This window comes from Lissotriton helveticus, chromosome 6 (genome assembly GCF_964261635.1).
Source record: "Lissotriton helveticus chromosome 6, aLisHel1.1, whole genome shotgun sequence".
Lineage (NCBI taxonomy): Eukaryota > Metazoa > Chordata > Amphibia > Caudata > Salamandridae > Lissotriton > Lissotriton helveticus.
Genome location: NC_136067.1, coordinates 214,996,915 through 215,014,993, shown reverse-complemented (window position 1 = coordinate 215,014,993; position 18,079 = coordinate 214,996,915). Strand labels below are relative to the sequence as shown.

Below are 18,079 nucleotides of genomic sequence, written 5' to 3'. Positions count from 1 at the left end.
GCTGTTACTGAACAAGCAAAAGAAGTACAAAGAAGAAATACAGCAGCCACTTTCGAGAACCCAAAGATTAATTTTGCGGTGGACGAAGTGGTAAATGAGGAGACAAGTCTACCTAAAATCAGCAATCTCTTATTTTCCTCAACACTGCAAGCAGGGACATACTAAAAAGGGAAACTCATTCACAAACAGGAAAACTCAACATAATTTGTCTAAGTCTGCATAATTAACGGGAGCTACTTGCAGTATTAACTCTTTGGGAGAGATTATTTACATTTACATATGCCCATCTTTAATTCGACTAAAAACAAATTAACTAATTGCAAATAAAACAACCATTGTTTAAAAAAGGACTATGGGTGAAAATTATTTCTAAAACTAGTATATGCAATTTTTAAATGTTTTCAAATTGATTTGCGGTACCTGAAGGGAGTGGAAAGCACAGTGTTTGGAGTCTGAACTACTTGTCTCTGAGGTGTTACTCCAGAGAAATCGCTCTCATGCAGTGGGGTATTTAGACCACCTTTCAGTGGGGTATCCACATTTGTGAGGGCCATCAAATTTTGGGCTTCCTGTTAAAAGAAAACAAGACTATTAAGGAACACCAATAAAGTGATACTGAGTGCAACTATCTGAATTAATGACAAAGCTAGGAAGAAAACATTTTACAAATGAAATAGTCCTGGAGATTAGCAATGCAACAAGTAATCGGGCAATGTAAACATTTAAAAGGAAGAGAAAACGTTCAAACATTTTAAGAAAAAAATGACACAAATAGTATCTACCAAAAGCCTGATCAGTAGATAAAAAGGCAAATAACTGAGATATAGCAAAAGAATTAGCACTTTAACTGCTAAGGATTAAATCCACACTTAGTTATCAGACTGGATTTCTGAATATAGACTGCACCAAGAACACATACTGGATTTTTTTATTTGTGCTGTTCTAATAATGCTGAAAAGGATTTTCCCTCCCTGACATATATGTGCCGACACAAACAAATATTTCGTAGTGACACCTGGTTTTGATATTAGGGGGATAACAAATTGATGACATCTGACAAATAACAAAGTAAAAATATTTCGGTGCCCTGCATGTACTGAACACAGAATTACACATTCTTTAATTTCATCATGACCAGAATAGAGCCTTCCTACTGTGGTGGGATGACATCTCATTAACAGTCAGTCACAATTTATAATGACCTACTAGCCCAGTAGACCCAAGTTAAAAATTGTTTAATATACAGGAATAAATGTACCCTTAGCCGTTCATTCTAAGGATTTTGCAAGCCACAGAGAATTCCTTTATAGGGTTGTGGAACTCTGAGATAATTTGCAATATTAATTTAAATTAGACAGTGGATATTTTATTCCTAATGGTTTCACGCTGAGGTGGCAGCTTGCAGTGTTTTGGTAAATGATCAACCACGAATGTTTATTGACGATTTTCAGCATGTTTGGGCATAGATTGAAGAAGTCTATTTTACATAAGCAGAGTCTTGGCCTCTCCAAATAATCATAAGATTCTCTCTATTTTAACATTTCACGTTGCAGAATAGTGAGTATGGGTAATGTTTGTTACTTACCATCTTCTAGTATTGATCTTAAATAGACTGCTAATTTCACTTACCTAAATTTCAGATTAAGCGTATTCCTTTCCTCCTATTGGAAGGAAAATGCTACTTACCAGTATGCATTTGTTCTTGGCATGTAGGGCTGCTGACATTCATATCTTAGCATAGATCGCCGCCTAGTGTTGGATCCAGATGATTGCACCTAGCTGTCCTGGAAGAGTCTTCGAAGTATCACGAGATAGGTGACTTCTTCCCTGGACTACAGTGCGCATGGGCATCTTCTCCATCCTTAGATTGTTTTTCGCCATTGTGGCAAAGATGGAGTATAGTAAAGTAAGAGATGGCCATGCAAAAGAGAATCCTGCAGCTGCGACAGGTACCGGGGAGGAGGGTGGGCAATATGAGTGTCAGCAGCCCTACATGAGAACAGATGTATACTGGTAAGTAGCATTTTCTGTTCGAGGCATGTGGGCTGCTGAATTCATATCTCAGCGTAGACTCTATAGCAGTATCTTCTGTAGCGGTGGTCACCTGTACCAGCTGCAGCAGTCTGAAAAAGAGTTTTAAGGACAGCCTGGCCTACAGCAGCTTGTTGCTTTGTTTGCACGTCTACACAATAGTGTTTAGTGAAAGTGTGTATGGTAGACCATGTAGCAGCCCTACATATGTCTTCAAGAGGAATATTCCCTAGGAAAGCCATGGATGCCCCCATTTTACGCGTAGTCTGTGCTTTTGGTGGAACTCTTAGAGTGCGTTTAGCTTTTTGATAGCATATTTGAATGCATTTAACAATCCATCTGGCTATTCCTGATTTTGAGATGGGATTACCTTTATGTTGTGGGGAAAAAGCAACAAACAGTTGCTTTGTTTTCCTAAATGATTTAGTCCTGTCAACATAATAAGGCAGAGCTATCCTTACATCTAGTGTGTGTAGGGCTCTTTCAGCCACTGACTGTGGGTTTTGGAAGAAAACTGGTAATTCTGTCGATTGATTGATATGGAAAGTGGATATGACTTTTGGCATGAACTTAGGGTTAGTCTGAAGTACTACTTTATTTGCATGTATTTGCATGAAAGGTTCTTGAATGGTTAGTGCCTGTAGTTCACTCACTCGCCTGAGGGAGGTAATGGCAATCAAAAATGCCACCTTCCATGTTAGAAATTGTAATTCACGTGAATGGAGTGGTTTGAAAGGAGGTCCCATAAGTCTGGTAAGTAGTATATTTAAGTTCCAGACTGGTGAAGGTGGGTGCTTTGGAGGGATTATCCTTTTAAGACCTTCCATAAAAGCTTGGATTGGGGGTACTCTAAACAGGGACAGGTGTTGTCTGTTCTGGAGATATGCTGCTATAGCAGAAAGATGTAGCCTTATGGAAGAGTATGCTAGATTGCATCTTTGAAGATGCAAGAGGTAACAGATAATGTTTTGGATGGAAGCATCTAATAGATTGATTTACAAATCTTTTCCATTTAGCTGCATAGCATGCTCTAGTAATTGACCGTCTTGCCTCCTTGATAATGTTCATGCAATCAGGAGGCAAGTTAAGGTATCTGAACTCTAAGACTTCAGGAGCCAGATCGCTAGGTTCATCTGATTGGGATCTGGATGCCGGATTTCTCCATGGTTCTGAGTTAAAAGATGGGGCGAGGGGCGCAGTCTTTGGTGGGGAACTACTGAAAGTTCTAGGAACGTTGTGTACCATGGCTGTCTTGCCCATGTGGGAGCAACCATCCATATCGCATTGCCCTATGACAACAGATGTGGGAACCTGGCGGCAAAGTACTGGCATTTTGAGTTTTCGTTTGTGGCAATCTATCTCTGGATGCCCCCATTCTTGGAAGAATGGCTGAAGAACTTGAGGGTGAATCTCCCATTCGTGTAGCTGTTGGCTGTGTCTGCTTAACAGATCTGCTATTTGATTGTCTTTCCCTGGCGGGTGTTCTGCTAGGAGAAAAATGTTTTTGGGAATTGCCCACCTCCATATGCTCTGTGCTAGGTGAGACAGCTGTGGAGAGTGTGTCCCTCCTTGTTTCTGGATGTAATACATGGCTGTCATGTTGTCCGTCCGGATCTACACAGCCTTGTTGTACAAGGATGTCTGGAATGCTTTCAGTGCCAGAAATATTGCTAGCAACTCCAAGCGGTTGATATGCAGTGTCTTTTGTTTGAGTATCCAGAGCCCTTGGACTGTATATTGAAGTAAGTGGGCTCCCCAACCTGTCAGTGATGCGTCCGCTGTTAGTACTACTTGTGGAACCGGCTCTTGGAACAGTCGCCCCTTGGAAAGGTTTTGTGGGTTCCACCACTGCAGAGAGTTGTAAGCGCGACTGTCTACCAACACTAGGTCTTTTAGTTGTCCTTGAGCTTAGTTCCACTAGGCGTTCGTGCAATGGACGCATTTGAAGTCGGGAATGAGGGACAATGAATAAGCAGGAGGCCATCATGCCTATGAGCTGCATGAACACTCGAGCTGGCAAAGAGTGGTGTGGCTGAAACTTTTGAATGAGAGTCTGCATGTTGGCTATCCTGGCTGGATTTGGATATGCCTTTGCTACTGAGGTATCTATTGTAGCTCCCAGATATTGCTGTATGTGGGAGGGCTGTAGATGTGATTTTGGGTAATTTATGGAAAAACCCAGACTGTGCAGCAGCTGGAGTGTCTGAGAACTATGGCTTGCACACTGCGCGTACGAGTTGGCCTTTATGAGCCAATCGTCGAGGTATGGAAACACGTGGATGTGTTGCCTTCTGAGGTGTGCTGCTACTACCGCTAGACATTTTGTGAAAACTCTTGGGGCTGTAGTCACCCCGAAGGGGAGAACTTTGAATTGATAATGTTGACCTTCTATTGTGAACCTGAGTTATTTCCTGTGAGCTGGCTGTATAGGTATGTGAAAATATGCATCTTTGAGGTCTAATGTAGCAAGGAAGTCGCCTTGCTGGAGTAACGGGAGTACTTGTAGAGTAATCATAAGGAAATTCTCTGAGAGTATGTATTGATTTAGCAGTCTGAGGTCTAGTATGTGTCTGAGGGATCCATCCTGTTTGGGATTTAGGAAGTATAGAGAGTATACCCCTGTTCCCTGGTGTTGAAAAGGGACTGGTTCTATTGCTTCCTTTTGTAGCATGGACGCAACCTCTTGTTGTAACAGTGTGATGTGTTCTTTGGACATAGGACGGTGTTTGGGTGGTATGTTGGGAGGAGTAGAAGTGAGTTCCAGGCAATAACCATACTGGATATTTTGTCTCACCCACCTGTCTGTGGTAATGGTGTTCCAGACTGGTAGGAATTGTTTGATTCTGCCTCCGACTGGTTTTGGATGGTCTGGAGGGAGTGTGATGAAGTCATTGTTTGGCGGCAGTGGAGGCTCTGTTATTGCCGCCACGTCCCTAGCCCTCGTTATTGTTGCCCCTATAACCTCCTCTGTTGGAGCCTTTATTAAAGGAACTTTGGGTGTTGCTTTTGTATGTAGAGGAAGTTTGTGATGAGTTTGCTCTTGCTCTGTAGGAGGAGCGACGAAAGGAACCTCTATGTTGTTGAAACTGAAGTGCGCCCATAGACTTAGCAGTTTCGGTACCTTTTTTCATTTTGTCTAAGATGGTATCTACTGCAGGGCCAAACAGAAAGTCTTGGTTAACTGGTTGGTTGAGGATGGTGGATTGCACCTCGTTATTAAAACCAGAGATGCGTAGCCACGCGTGTCTGCGTAGTAACACACTAGTATTAATGGACCTGGCTGATGTGTCAGCAGCGTCAAGCGCACATTTAATGGAAGCCCTCTAAATGAACAATCTACTACTTTGAGTCCTGAGGAAAAGTTGACTTGCATTCCACTAATGTCCAAAATTGGGCCGTTTCCTAAACCACAGGAATACACTGTACAGGAATGCTCCTTGTATTAAAAGTGGATTGCAAACCTCTATTTCAGTGAGATGCTTCAAAATAATATGTCCAACCAATACGCTGGATAGATGTGTATATTTAGTTTTGCTATTTTAAGAACCCCCTGAAACCTCTTGTTCAAATGAATACCAATTGATAGTTATTGTATTGCTTGTACACCTGCTTCTTTATTTAGTGTTTTTGTAGCATCAATTTGTAATATCAGATTTCCGATTTATTCTTGTGAATTTTGTTCCGTGGCATTAGAGGGTTCACAACGCATACACATTTAATTACAGTATTTCTTTGCTTTGGAAATGAGCCCCTGGTTGACCATTTACTTTGGTTTAGAATCTTTTTCAAACAAAGACCTCAAAACATCTAGAACCATAGAGGGACCAACATGCAACAGGTATCTAATCAGCAGTTTGATTATGGCGGTTTTCTTTAAAAACTTTTTCAAACTTTTTGACTCCCATACTTTTCACCAGGACCAATCCACTTGTTGTATCCGACAAGGACTCAAAGGTGGTCAGCCTCAAATCGTGCCCAGGTCTCAGTGTATCACTGCTGGTTTGTGCTTTTGGTGTCAATTACACTTAAATCTTTACTGGATTTTTGTAATGATGGTCTTATTTTACTCGTAAAAATGTGATAAAAAAAATAAGAGGATATTCTGATCCCAATGTCTTGACTGAGGAATTCTAAGCGGTATATGAATCGAATAGGATTTAATTCTACAAAAATTAACTGGATCCTTTATATTGGATAGCTATAAGAATCCTTCTTCGCAGCCTTACACTTGCTGAACTTGATAGCCTACATCCACGCCTTATGAACATTTTATGAGACAAGATATCTAAGACAAATTTGAAGAGTCTAGATTTAGCGTGAAGAGAAAAAGACCGATCTGATAACACGTAATGAAAATGTAAAATAATTAAAATGAGGTGAACTATATGCGGAAAGATGGTCTGAAAGAAATCTACATATAAAATATAGAAGAGACAGATTCTGCATTTCGTGGTTTCTTAAGATGGTGCAGCGAAGATTTATTTGCATGAAACATTTTTCTAGGGAAAAGATTTAAGACATAGGGCCGAATTACAAGGGGTCAGTCTATCCTGACCCCTGCCAAGTCCACGTTTATGCATGGGTAGGTATTAAGAGTTTGGCTATATTTAACATCAGATAATTATCGGATACGTTAATGAACATGCCGAAATTAAATGGGGGAAAATCATACAGTACTTTTGTAATGTGCAGATTTTGGTACATTAAACACAAAAATTCCCATGTTATTCCTCACAAACTCGTAATAGGAGTTATTTAGCACACCCAATAAATAATCATACCACGAGGTATCATTATTTATCAGGTGTGTTAAAAAAAACACCTGAAATCGTAATCAGGCCATAAGAAGGGCCCTTTTAACAATGTTCTGTCCTCACTGCCTAAAAAGACAAGAAAAAAATCAATAATGGTTACTGCATGACAAATGCTAATTGTGTAAAAGAAAAAGCTGTTGTGGACTGTAGTTTACCTGTAAGATCCTGTCCTGTGCCACTGGTGTTTTAGGTGTTCGGAGGGCGATGCTATTGTTGGTGACATTATACTCCGATAAAAGCGTACTAGAAGCAGAATTTGTTATTCCCGATTCCTCTGCCGTCTGTCGTGCAAGTTCGCTTGCCTGCCCAATTTTCACAACTTCTTCCAGTTCCATATCGGATATCTTAAAAAGACGGAAAGTAATAGAAACACAAAAAGACTTATTCACATTTGTTTTGCTCTTTTTTACAAACTAATTGTACTCTTATTAAAAACAGGCTTATAACCACAAGAGTGTGCAGAGCAGCAGCACTGCTGGCAATCAGTAGTGTTCCTGCCCATCAAATTTGCAGTTTCCCTGCTCAATTTAGAATTAGGGAAGTACCGTATTTACACCAATGGAGACACCAAATGGCTCTGCCAGTGTAAAGGTCTGACCTAGCAGCCTGTCTGCCATAAGGAAGCCAGGTCACATTGATTGTCTCTCTCCTTACTGAGGGCATGAAGAACAAAATGAGTTTTCCCTGCAGGTGTCTGCCATGCAAGAAATGAAGGACACTGGCACGGTAAAAACTCCCAATTAGTTGAGTACTTTGTTTTTTATTTGTAGAAAACAAACTCTTACTTTAATAGTTTGTTTTCGCTAAAACCAACTTATGCCAAGAAGGTGCCTTAAACATGGCTTGGAAAGCTTCAACAGTGAGAGGAGCCGAAGGCAGGAACCTCTAAATAGGGAAGACACTTTTGTGTCAGGATGGCAGAAGACTTGGCCTAAGACCCCTAGCAAACCCTCTGCTGGGATCTAAACGACCCCCTTAAACCTGTAACTTATTTTTTTTTCTCTCATATCTAGTTTTACATTTTCTTTCACTCTCTCCATTCTTAGTACTAGTTATATGATTATTATATATTTATATATATATATACACACAGACACAGACACAAACATACACATACATATATACACACACAAATGCAATACAAACAGTAACCTCTTATTTGCCTTAATTTTTTTTTTTGTAAATATCTTTTTATTGCAGCAAAAATAGTGATAACGTTACAGTATATGAGTCATCTCTGCTGGTAAGCAGTCTCTTTACGAGTTATCATCATTCGTTTCACACAGCTCTGTAGCTCACACCCCGGAGGTCGAGCAGCGCAAAAGCAGAGAAGTATGTGCGGATGTTGGAGTCCCACTGAACAGTTGTTACCAGCTTCCTAGTCAATACAGTGCTGCTTTGTAATCCTCACGCTCTCACCCCAAATCGCGTAGCCTAGAGACATGTCGAAGCAAGGGCTTCTCAACCCCCTAACCCACCCCGACCCCCTCCACCTCCCCCCCCCTCCCGACCTATCCCCCCTTCCCCCGACTCCACCCCCCACCCTCCCAGGCATGCCAGCTCGTCAGCAAATGCAAGGCTCTTAATTGCCTTAATGACGTTAATATGTCTCATACAATGTCTACAAGGTCAAAAGTCATTAACAAGTCATGGATTCAGGGCATATGTGTTTAGGGAGTGGCCCTCTAAACCTTCTTCAATGACGTTTGCCCTCAAAACTCACTTGGGGTGATGGTAGGACTAATTTGCTTCTCTTTTTAGTAAATTCTGAAACTCCAGTTGTCTGAAGAATAGCGGAAGGCAAATCAGACTCTTTTTTCCTTTTGATGTTTTGTTTGTCTTTCTTCCGCTCTCGTGATTCCTTTTCCCTGTCACAAGCAAATTAAACAAACAAGAACAATTAAATCTAGTGATTGTTTTAGTTTAAAAAAGGCATACTTCTTTTATTCTACACGATTGTCTCCGGATGAAGAATTTAATTTCAATTTCATAAACAGAAATGACATTCAGAAGATACACAGCACTATATCAATAAAAATGATATTGACCAAGAAGTTACGTGATGTTTGCTCACAGGTATTTGAATGTACTACAAAAGGTACAAGTGAAAGCTCAATAACAATGACTGGAATCTTTAGTATACTAAAGAAAGAATCAATATTGCAGTAAGTGTTCCCTAGCCTTCAAACGTTTTTCATGTATTTCTTTAAAATGCTTAATAACGTTGTCCCATTTACTTTTAAAGTTACTGAGGATCATATTCTTTACCAAAAAAAAAAGCAGGTGATTAAGTTTACAGATCAAACAACAAGAACTTTTGCATATCTAATGTATTAATTAACTGCTCCAATAGTTCCTCCCTGCCACCCTATCAGCATATTAAAAAAATTGACAAAACTTCAAAAGGTGAGATGATGGTATTCCTACCTATAGAAAAACCTAATTACCTTCAGTAACACTTTTTATATAGATAATTTAATTTCCTGCAGATTTCTCATCTTATAAACCTCCCAGACTGGATCTGAAGGCTACCATAACCCTTTCTCCTCTCCTCCCGCCCCAAGCAGTCCAGCAACAGTATTCCAGTGCCGTGAGGTTATGGCATAAGGTGTGAGTCACAGCAACTTCCACTCTGAATGGGACCGTGTGAAGTTACATAGTGTGCCAACCGGTCCCTTGTCTTTAGTTAGCACGATTCGTCTGTGCCACACCAACACAGCAATAATGACAGCAACATCGGCAGACGTAAACTGTTTCATTGGAGATCCAGAAAATCCACCCAATCACTAGCATTGAAAGACAGTAGGATTTGGCTCAAGGACTCCATTCTATACTGGTCCTGTTGAATAGATAAATTCAAAAGCTAGAGGCTAATAAAAGGTCTGACCCTTCCAATTCTTCTTGGGTATCGAGCCATAAATTAAATCAAATCCGTGTCCCTCTCCTGCCTGGGTATCATTTCTAGGGTCTCTTGTTCAATAGGGACAGAACCTCCACTCGAGAGCCCTTCAGTAGAGAAGAAGTGCGGCCCAGTGGGGAGGCCAGGAAGTAGAGGGCACTCCAGCAGGATCAGCAGATGAGAAAGATTAAAGCCACTCCAGTGGTGATGTTGGTGTCCCTTGGGTTTATTCCATGCCCAAAAGGAGCAATACATTTGCTAAGAGGTCTGGGCCAGCTTGGAAGGTTGCTTTTGCCATGAGGGTTGCCTCATTGAGAAGGTTAGGAAGAGGCCAGCAACCGTTTGTGAAGAGGGAGGAGGCAGTCGGCCTCAGAATTGTCTTCATCTTTGCGCTCATTTTCCCCATTGGCATTTTCAAAACATTGGAATCGGATTCAAACAGTTCCTCTATCTCACCGAATCTCTGGGTCCATGAGAGGATCTCTGTCAGGAGTTGGTTATCCAAATAAGCACAAATGTTATCTTCTGCTGTGGCAGAATGTCTACAGACTTTGAAGGAGGAAGTTGTGCTGAAATTGGCTCTGAGCCACACACAGTTATTGCATTGTAGAATCATGCTGAAGAGACAAGGGTCGGTGCCATAAGAGGCAAGCACCCAGATCAGTGTGTGAATTTGTGGAGTTGAGTGGTATCAGAGTTCAAGCAGCTGGAATCACCAAACTCACATGTAGAAAACATCCAGCATCCTTGTCGAATAGCCTCAACTTGACAAGTCAGCACATTTGGTCAGGAACTTCGTATTTATCTTTTTCAGAAATGCTATCGGCTTGGACAACAATTAAGAAACAGACATCGGGAAACATCGGTAAGTCTCTGACAATCCCATGAGCGGACAGGGCCCTTGAGGAAGAACCTCTTCCTGTCCTATGGATATTCTTGTGGGAAGACCCCGTGGTGGATTGTTACTTGTCCAGTAACTTCCCTAAAGAAGAGGAGGGACCACTTTGAAGTATTCTTGCGAGCTGTGTCAAAAATAGTTTTGCTTCCTGCTTCTTGATGGCCTTAGTATACATCAAAATGCAAGAGTTGCAGGCCATGGGGTTGTGGTTGGTTCCAAGCCCTCATATATAGATATCAGGTAGACCCAATAAGGACCTTAGAAGCGACATTTGACCTAGCAGTTCTCGGTTTGCCAAGAAATTTGTGAGATCCCGAGAACCAGTATACATGAGCAGGAGAAAAAACAGGAACAGATACTAGTATGCCAGCTGTGCTGCTACATATTCCGATGTCATTACTTTGGTGGCTAAGGTAGCCTCAAATTAAGTAACATAAGCCATCTGGCAGAGGTGAAGAGCTACTATAGAGTGAAACTGTTCCTAGGCTGGAATTTGGTGCCTAGAGTAATCCGCAGGAAGAAGTATCCACCAGACAATTGTTCTCGGGTACAGTATTCAGTAGTCAAATATTTATGGGGATGATTTTAAAATGCTCTGCTTTTCCATGTGTCCAATTTAGAAACTGTAGAGCCCTTTAAGTGTCACAAAATTTATAAAACCCAGTCCCCAAACAGCCATCTTAGTTTTGTGTCACTAGCAAGGATGGGGAGTGTATCTACTCATTCATAGAAGGGAAAGGTATCCTAAAGTGAATATGCTACTTACCAGTATGCATCTGTTCTTGGCATGTAGGGCTGCTAACATTCATATCTTATGCATAGATCGCCGCCTAGTGTTGGGTCCGGATGATTGCACATTGTTGTCCTGGAAGAGTCTTCGAAGTATCACGAGATAGGTGGCTCCTCCCCTGGACTACAGTGCGCATGGGCATCGACTCCATCCCCAGATTGTTTTTAGCCATTGTGGCAGAGATGGAGTGAAATAGTGTAAAGGATGTCCATGCTAATGATGAATGCATAGAGAGTATCTGCAGCCGCTACGGGCACCGGGGAGGAGGGCGGGCGATATGAATGTTAGCAGCCCTACATGCCAAGAACAGATGCATACTGGTAAGTAGCATATTCAGTTCGAGGCATGTGGGCTGCTAAATTCATATCTTATGCATAGAATACACAGCAGTCCCTCCATTAAGGGTGGTTGCCCGTGCCAGCTGCAGAAGCTTGAAAAAGTGTCTTGAGAACAGCCTGTCCTACAGCTGCTTGCTGTTTTGAATGCACATCTACACAGTAATGTTTGGTAAATGTGTGTGGTGTAGACCATGTGGCTGCTCTAAAAATGTCTTCTAAGGGAATGTTCCCCAGGAAAGCCATGGAGGCCCCCAATTTGCGTGTGGAGTGCGCCCTTGGGGGTATTGTTAAAGTACGTTTAGCCTTTTGATAACAGATTTGAATGCACTTAACAATCCATCTGGCTATTCCTGCTTTGGAAATGGGGTTGCCTTTGTGCTGTGCTGAGAAGGCAACAAAAAGTTGTTGTGTCTTTCTAAAGTGTTGTGTTCTGTCAATGTAGTACATTAGCGCCCTCCTATTGTCTAATGTATGAAGCATTCTTTCTGCTACTGTTTGTGGGTTTTGGAAGAATGCAGGCAGGTCAATAGTTTGGTTGATATGAAACTGTGACACCACCTTAGGAAGGAATTTGGGGTTAGTGCGGAGCACTACCCTGTTGGAATGTATCTGGATGAATGGCTCTTGGATTGTGAGCACCTGCAGCTCACTAACACGTCTGAGCGATGTGATAGCAATGAGAAAAGCCACTTTCCATGTGAGAAACTGAATCTCGCAGGAGTGCAGTGGCTCAAAAGGTGGGCCCATCAGCCTAGTGAGGACCACATTGAGGTTCCACACTGGAGCCGGTGGTGTTCTTGGAGGAATGACTCGCTTCAGTCCTTCTAGGAAGGCTTTAATGGCAGGCACCCTGAAAACAGAGAGGTGTTGCCTATTCTGGAGATAAGCCGCTATGGCGGATAAATGTATCCGAATCGAAGCGTACGCTAGATTGCATTTGTAAAGATGTAACAAATAGCAGATGATGTTAGGAATGGATGCATCTAGCGGGTTGATATTGTTGTCTGTACAGTACATGACAAACCGCTTCCATTTTGCTGCATAGCAAGCTCGGGTAGTGGGCTTTCTTGCCTCCCGGATAATGTCTATGCATTCTGGAGGCAGGTTGAGGTAGCCAAATTCTAAGACTTCAGGAGCCAGATCGCCAGATTGAGCTGTCGCGGATCTGGATGCTGATTGTCGCCATGGTTCTGCGTCAAGAGCCTGGATGTGAGATGCAGCCTTTGATGCGGTACCACGGAAAGTTCTAGAAACGTGGTGTACCATGGTTGGCGTGCCCATGTTGGAGCAACCAGGATGAGAGTCATCGAGTGTTGCTTTAGCTTTCTTGCCACCAGCGGAATGAGAGGCGCTGGGGGAAAAGCGTACGCAAATTTGCCTGACCAGTTCATCCATATCGCATTCCCTTGCGATTCCGGGTGAGGGAACCTGGCGGCAAAGCTTTGGCATTTTGCGTTTTCCCTTGTGGCAAACAGGTCTATCTCTGGATGACCCCACTGCTGGAAGTACGGGTGGAGTACTGATGGATGTATCTCCCACTCGTGCATTTGATGGCTGTATCTGCTGAGCAGATCCGCCATCTGATTGTCCTTTCCTGGGAGGTGTTCCGCCATGAGGAAAATGTTCCTTTGAATGGCCCACTTCCACATGCTCTGAGCCAGATGAGACAGCTGTGGTGAGTGAGTACCTCCCTGCTTTTGGATGTAGTACATGGCTGTCATGTTGTCTGTCCGGATCAACACGACTTTGTTGCACAAATGTACTTTGAAGGACTTTATCGCCATGAAGATTGCCATCAATTCCAGGTAGTTGATGTGCAACTTCTGCTGCTGGGTGGACCACAGTCCCTGCACAGTGTAGTGGAGCACATGAGCTCCCCACCCTTGGAGAGATGCGTCCGTTGTTAGGATTATCTGTGGCTCTGGCTCTTGGAACGGTCGTCCCTTGCAAAGGTTGTGTGGATTCCACCAATGCAGAGAGTTGTATGCCCGACCGGTCACCAACACTAGGTCTGTCAGTTGTCCCCGAGCCTGTGTCCACTGATTCGCCAAGCATTCTTGGAGCCGACGAATGTGCAACCTTGCGTGCGGGACTATGAAGATGCAGGAGGCCATCATGCCTATCAACTGCATGAACACTCGCGCTGGCAGGGAGTGTTGCGGGCTGAACTTTTGGATCAGCGACTGAATGCTGTTGATTCTGACTGGGTTTGGCTGAGCCATAGCAGTCGGGTGTTTATTGTCGCGCCCAGATACTGCCGCACATGGTTTGGTTGAAGGTGCGACTTTGGGTAGTTTAGCGAGAACCCCAGGCTGTGAAGGAGTTGAATAGTGTGGGACATGTCTGCGGCGCACTGTTGTTCCGACTTTGCTTGAACAAGCCAGTCGTCTAGGTACGGGTAGACATGTATGTTCTGTCTCCTGAGGTGCGCCGCCACTGTCGCCAGACACTTTGTAAACACTCTGGGGGCAGTAGTCACCCCGAAGGGTAGGACTTTGAACTGATAGTGCCTGTTTTGAATGGTGAACCTGAGGTATTTTCTGTGGGATGGGTGGAGTGGGATGTGGAAATAAGCATCCTTGAGGTCCAAGGTTGCTAGGAAGTCCCCTTGATTGAGCAGGGGAAGGATTTGTTGCAGTGTCAGCATGTGAAAGTGTTCTGACAGTATGTACATGTTGAGGGGGCGTAGATCCAGAATAGGTCTGAGGGATCCGTCCTTTTTTGGAATGAGGAAGTACAGGGAATAGACCCCTGTGCCTTCCTCTTCCACTGGTACGAGCTCGATTGCGCCTTTTTGCAGCATCACCAGTACTTCCTGCTGCAATAAGTGCAAGTGCTCTGCCGACATAGGACGGTGTCTTGGGGGAATGTTGGGAGGAGTGGATGTTAACTCCAAACAGTAACCGTACTGGATAAGTTTTCTCACCCACCTGTCTGTGGTGATGGACGTCCAGACTGGCAGGAACTGCTGGAGTCTCCCCCCGACAGGTGTTGTATGGTCGGGGGCAGTGACAGAGTCACTGTTTGTTGGCGGCAGAGGAACGGGAGTTGTTGTTCCCTCTGCCTCTGCCCTTGGCACTGTTACCTCTGTAACCCCCTCTACCCTGCTTGGGGTACGAGGATTGCGCACCACCCTTTGTGAATTGTGTTTGTTGACCCAAGTGTCCTCTGGTAACACCACGTGCTCCTGAGCGACAAAAAGTGCTTCCCCTGAATTGTTGTGACTGAAGCGCCCCCATGGACTTAGCAGTCTCGTTGTCCTTTTTAATCTTTTCAAGGGTGGTGTCTACATCTGGACCAAACAGTCTGTCAGGATTGACGGGCTGGTTGAGGATTGTAGTTTGAATGTCAGGCTTAAATCCAGATATACGAAGCCAAGCTTGTCGCCTTAACATGACGCTAGTGTTAATTCCCCTAGCCGCTGTATCTGCCACATCAAGTGCACACTTTATTGCAGCGTTTGAGATAAGCTTTCCCTCTTGTATGAGCATTTCGGCTGCTTCCTTAAACTCATCAGGTAGGTGTTGAAGGAGCTGTTCTAGGGTGTCGTAATGCGCCCTATCGTATCGTGCCAATAGTGCCTGTGTGTTTGCTATACGCCATACATTGGCAGCTTGCGCAGCCACCCTTTTGCCGGATGCCTCAAGCACTTTCGACTCCTTGTCTGGGGGAGGAGCTTCACCCGTCGTTTGGGAGTTTGCCCTCTTGCGGGCATTGGCGACCACCAACGAGTCCAGAGGCAACTGTCCCCGAATATAGGCAGGATCTCCAGGTGCTGGCCTGTATTTTTTCTCGATACGTGGGTTCACCACTCTTGCCCTGGTAGGTTTCCTTAAAGATCTCCGGGGCATGTTTAAGGACACCTTTGAGCATAGGAAGTATTTTAACTGTTCTTTCAGAGACAGAGAAAGTGTCGAACAAAAAATCTTCCTCCACCGGGTCAGCATGCATGTCCACATCATGATTTGCTGCTGCCCGTTCTATTAAAGCATTAAATGCTGCAGAATCCTCTGTTGGAGATGTACGTGTCCCAAAACCTTGTGGATCTTGTACCACCTGATGTCCACCTTGGTCCCCAGTGTCGTCATATGAGTCCTGCAGAACATCAGGGTCATTGTCAACTGGGAAATTGTATTGGTCATCTTGTCCATCATCCTCTCCTCCTGATTGGTTGGGTGAAGGAGATGGACTTCTTCTTGGTGGTGGCAGAATAGGTTCAACAAGGGCAGGAATGTCCTGGTCCGTCCTCTTCTTCTTTAGTGGAATAACATAGGATTCCAGCGGTTGGGAAGTGATTTTCCTCTTGTAGAGGGGTCAATTTCCCTGTTTGGGCATCGATGTAATGCTCAGAATGGTCTTCTGAGGCTTGATGTTGATCCGAGCGCCCCTTTTGCGTCGAAGGATCCGACGTGTTAGCGATTTTCGGCACCGATCTCGGTGCAAATGCTTTTGGTGCCACCCTAGGTGGCAGAGTGTAGAGAAGCTTGGTCGAGGTCTTTGGAGGCGATGCAGATGACGACAAAGTCTTCTCCCGAATACGTTTGAGGGAGTCGGTCACCTGCTTTGTGAAGGAGGCAGAGGGTTTGGTAACCGACGGCCGATGTTCGGTGGCGTCGGACTCCCTCGGTGTGGTCGAGATTTGCCTCGACGAATCTTCGGCTGCAACGTGTCGCGGCTCCGTTGGAGTCTTTGGCGCCGACGCCGTTGCTGCCGTAGTGCCTGCGGCCTTCGGGTTGTGGCTTTTAGTCGACTTTGATTCGACTGCGCGTTTACTTGACGGCGCCGTAGGAGCGTCCGAAGGCGTGTCAACAGACTTAGATGTCCGTGCCGGAACAACCGTGCTTGACACTTGATGGACAGCCTTCTTAGAGGATGGTTCCTTCCGCACCTTTTGCGACGCTGTCGACTCTACAGCCTGCTTCGACTTCGGTGGGCCTGAGGGCGACGGAGCCGATGAAGGAGCAGGCTTCGATACTTTTTGTTGGACGTCGGCCATTTTAGGTTTGGTCGATTCCGAAGGTTTCGGTTTCGATTTTGGCTGGACGTCGGCCATCTTTGGTGCCGTCGGATCCGAAGGTTTTGGTTTCGGTTTCGATATCTGAGATGGCGGCTCCGCTTGAGTGTCCGTGGCCGGGCCAGAAGGCGGGGCCGGGGATAGCGGTGCAGGGTCGTGGGTAAGGCCGAGTGGCGATCCCGTGACCTGAGCCTCAATAATGTAGACTTCGGGGCATAGCTCTTCCTCTGAGCTATCTTCCGCGGCCCCATAAACTTCTTCGTCGTCCCCTACCTCCTCGACGTATTCAAGGTCGTGGCCCTGTTCCTCGACATGTTCCTCGGGATCGGCCTGGACCTCCGTCGACGGTGGTGAAATCTGGAGATGATGGCTGCCGCCTTCTTCCGCGGGGTCGTCTAATATGTCGTCGGGTGCCTGCGCCGCTCGCTGGGCCTCGAGGCGCGCCGCGCGCCGATGCTCGAGCGTCTTCTTGGACCTGAACTTAGAGCAGGCCATGCAGTTTTCTTCGTTGTGGTCCGGTGATAGGCATTTATTACAGACCGGATGCACATCGATATGTGGATATTTGGATCCACAGACGGGGCAGAACTTGAACGGGCTCCGCTCCATGTTAAGTTCGTCGGGTCTTGCTGCGACGAGAGGGCCTCGATCGAAGAGTTACTTGACTCCGTAGATGTCCGGCTTAGAGAGTCGGACGACGCTCGAGACCGTACGCAAACAATACCGACGCAGGTAACGAAGGCCTTTTGGCCTTAAGAACAAAGTTGTTTTCGGTTCCGACACGGAGACGTCGAAACCACATCCGAACCCAATGGCGGAAAAAAACTATCTGGGGAAGGAGTCGATGCCCATGCGCACTGTAGTCCAGGGGAGGAGCCACCTATCTCGTGATACTTCGAAGACTCTTCCAGGACAACAATGTGCAATCATCCGGACCCAACACTAGGCGGCGATCTGTGCATAAGATATGAATTTAGCAGCCCACATGCCTCGAACCATATGTTTCTTAGGATACACACAGTGTCTGAACTAACAGAACTGATGCACAGTCCCTCTTCCCCCAGGTTTGCACAAAAAACCTGTAGTGCTCATAATCACATTTTCATGACCGTGGGCATTTAGAAAGACAAAAAGGTCACATGATTCAAATATCGTACGTGTATAAAGGCAACAGATACCCTGTCTTGCTGAGCAGATTATCTTTAAATGCACGACTACACAAATGATACATGATATGCATGAAACAACTTTCACATACTAATACAAAAATATATTCACATTTAAAAATAAATCCT

At 44.6% G+C, this 18,079-nt stretch overlaps 1 protein-coding gene across 1 annotated transcript in view; it reads right to left on the bottom strand.

Moving 5' to 3' along the window:
* The window catches only part of CDC5L (cell division cycle 5 like), a 253,054-nt gene that overhangs the window by 150,563 nt on the left and 84,412 nt on the right, over window positions 1-18,079 (bottom strand). The window contains exons 7-9 of the mRNA XM_078647614.1: window positions 8,569-8,713; window positions 7,001-7,189; window positions 421-569 (exon numbers count right to left, since the gene is read on the bottom strand). Coding sequence (XP_078503740.1) covers window positions 421-569; window positions 7,001-7,189; window positions 8,569-8,713 — 483 coding nt within the window. The remainder of the gene's footprint in view (window positions 1-420; window positions 570-7,000; window positions 7,190-8,568; window positions 8,714-18,079) is intronic.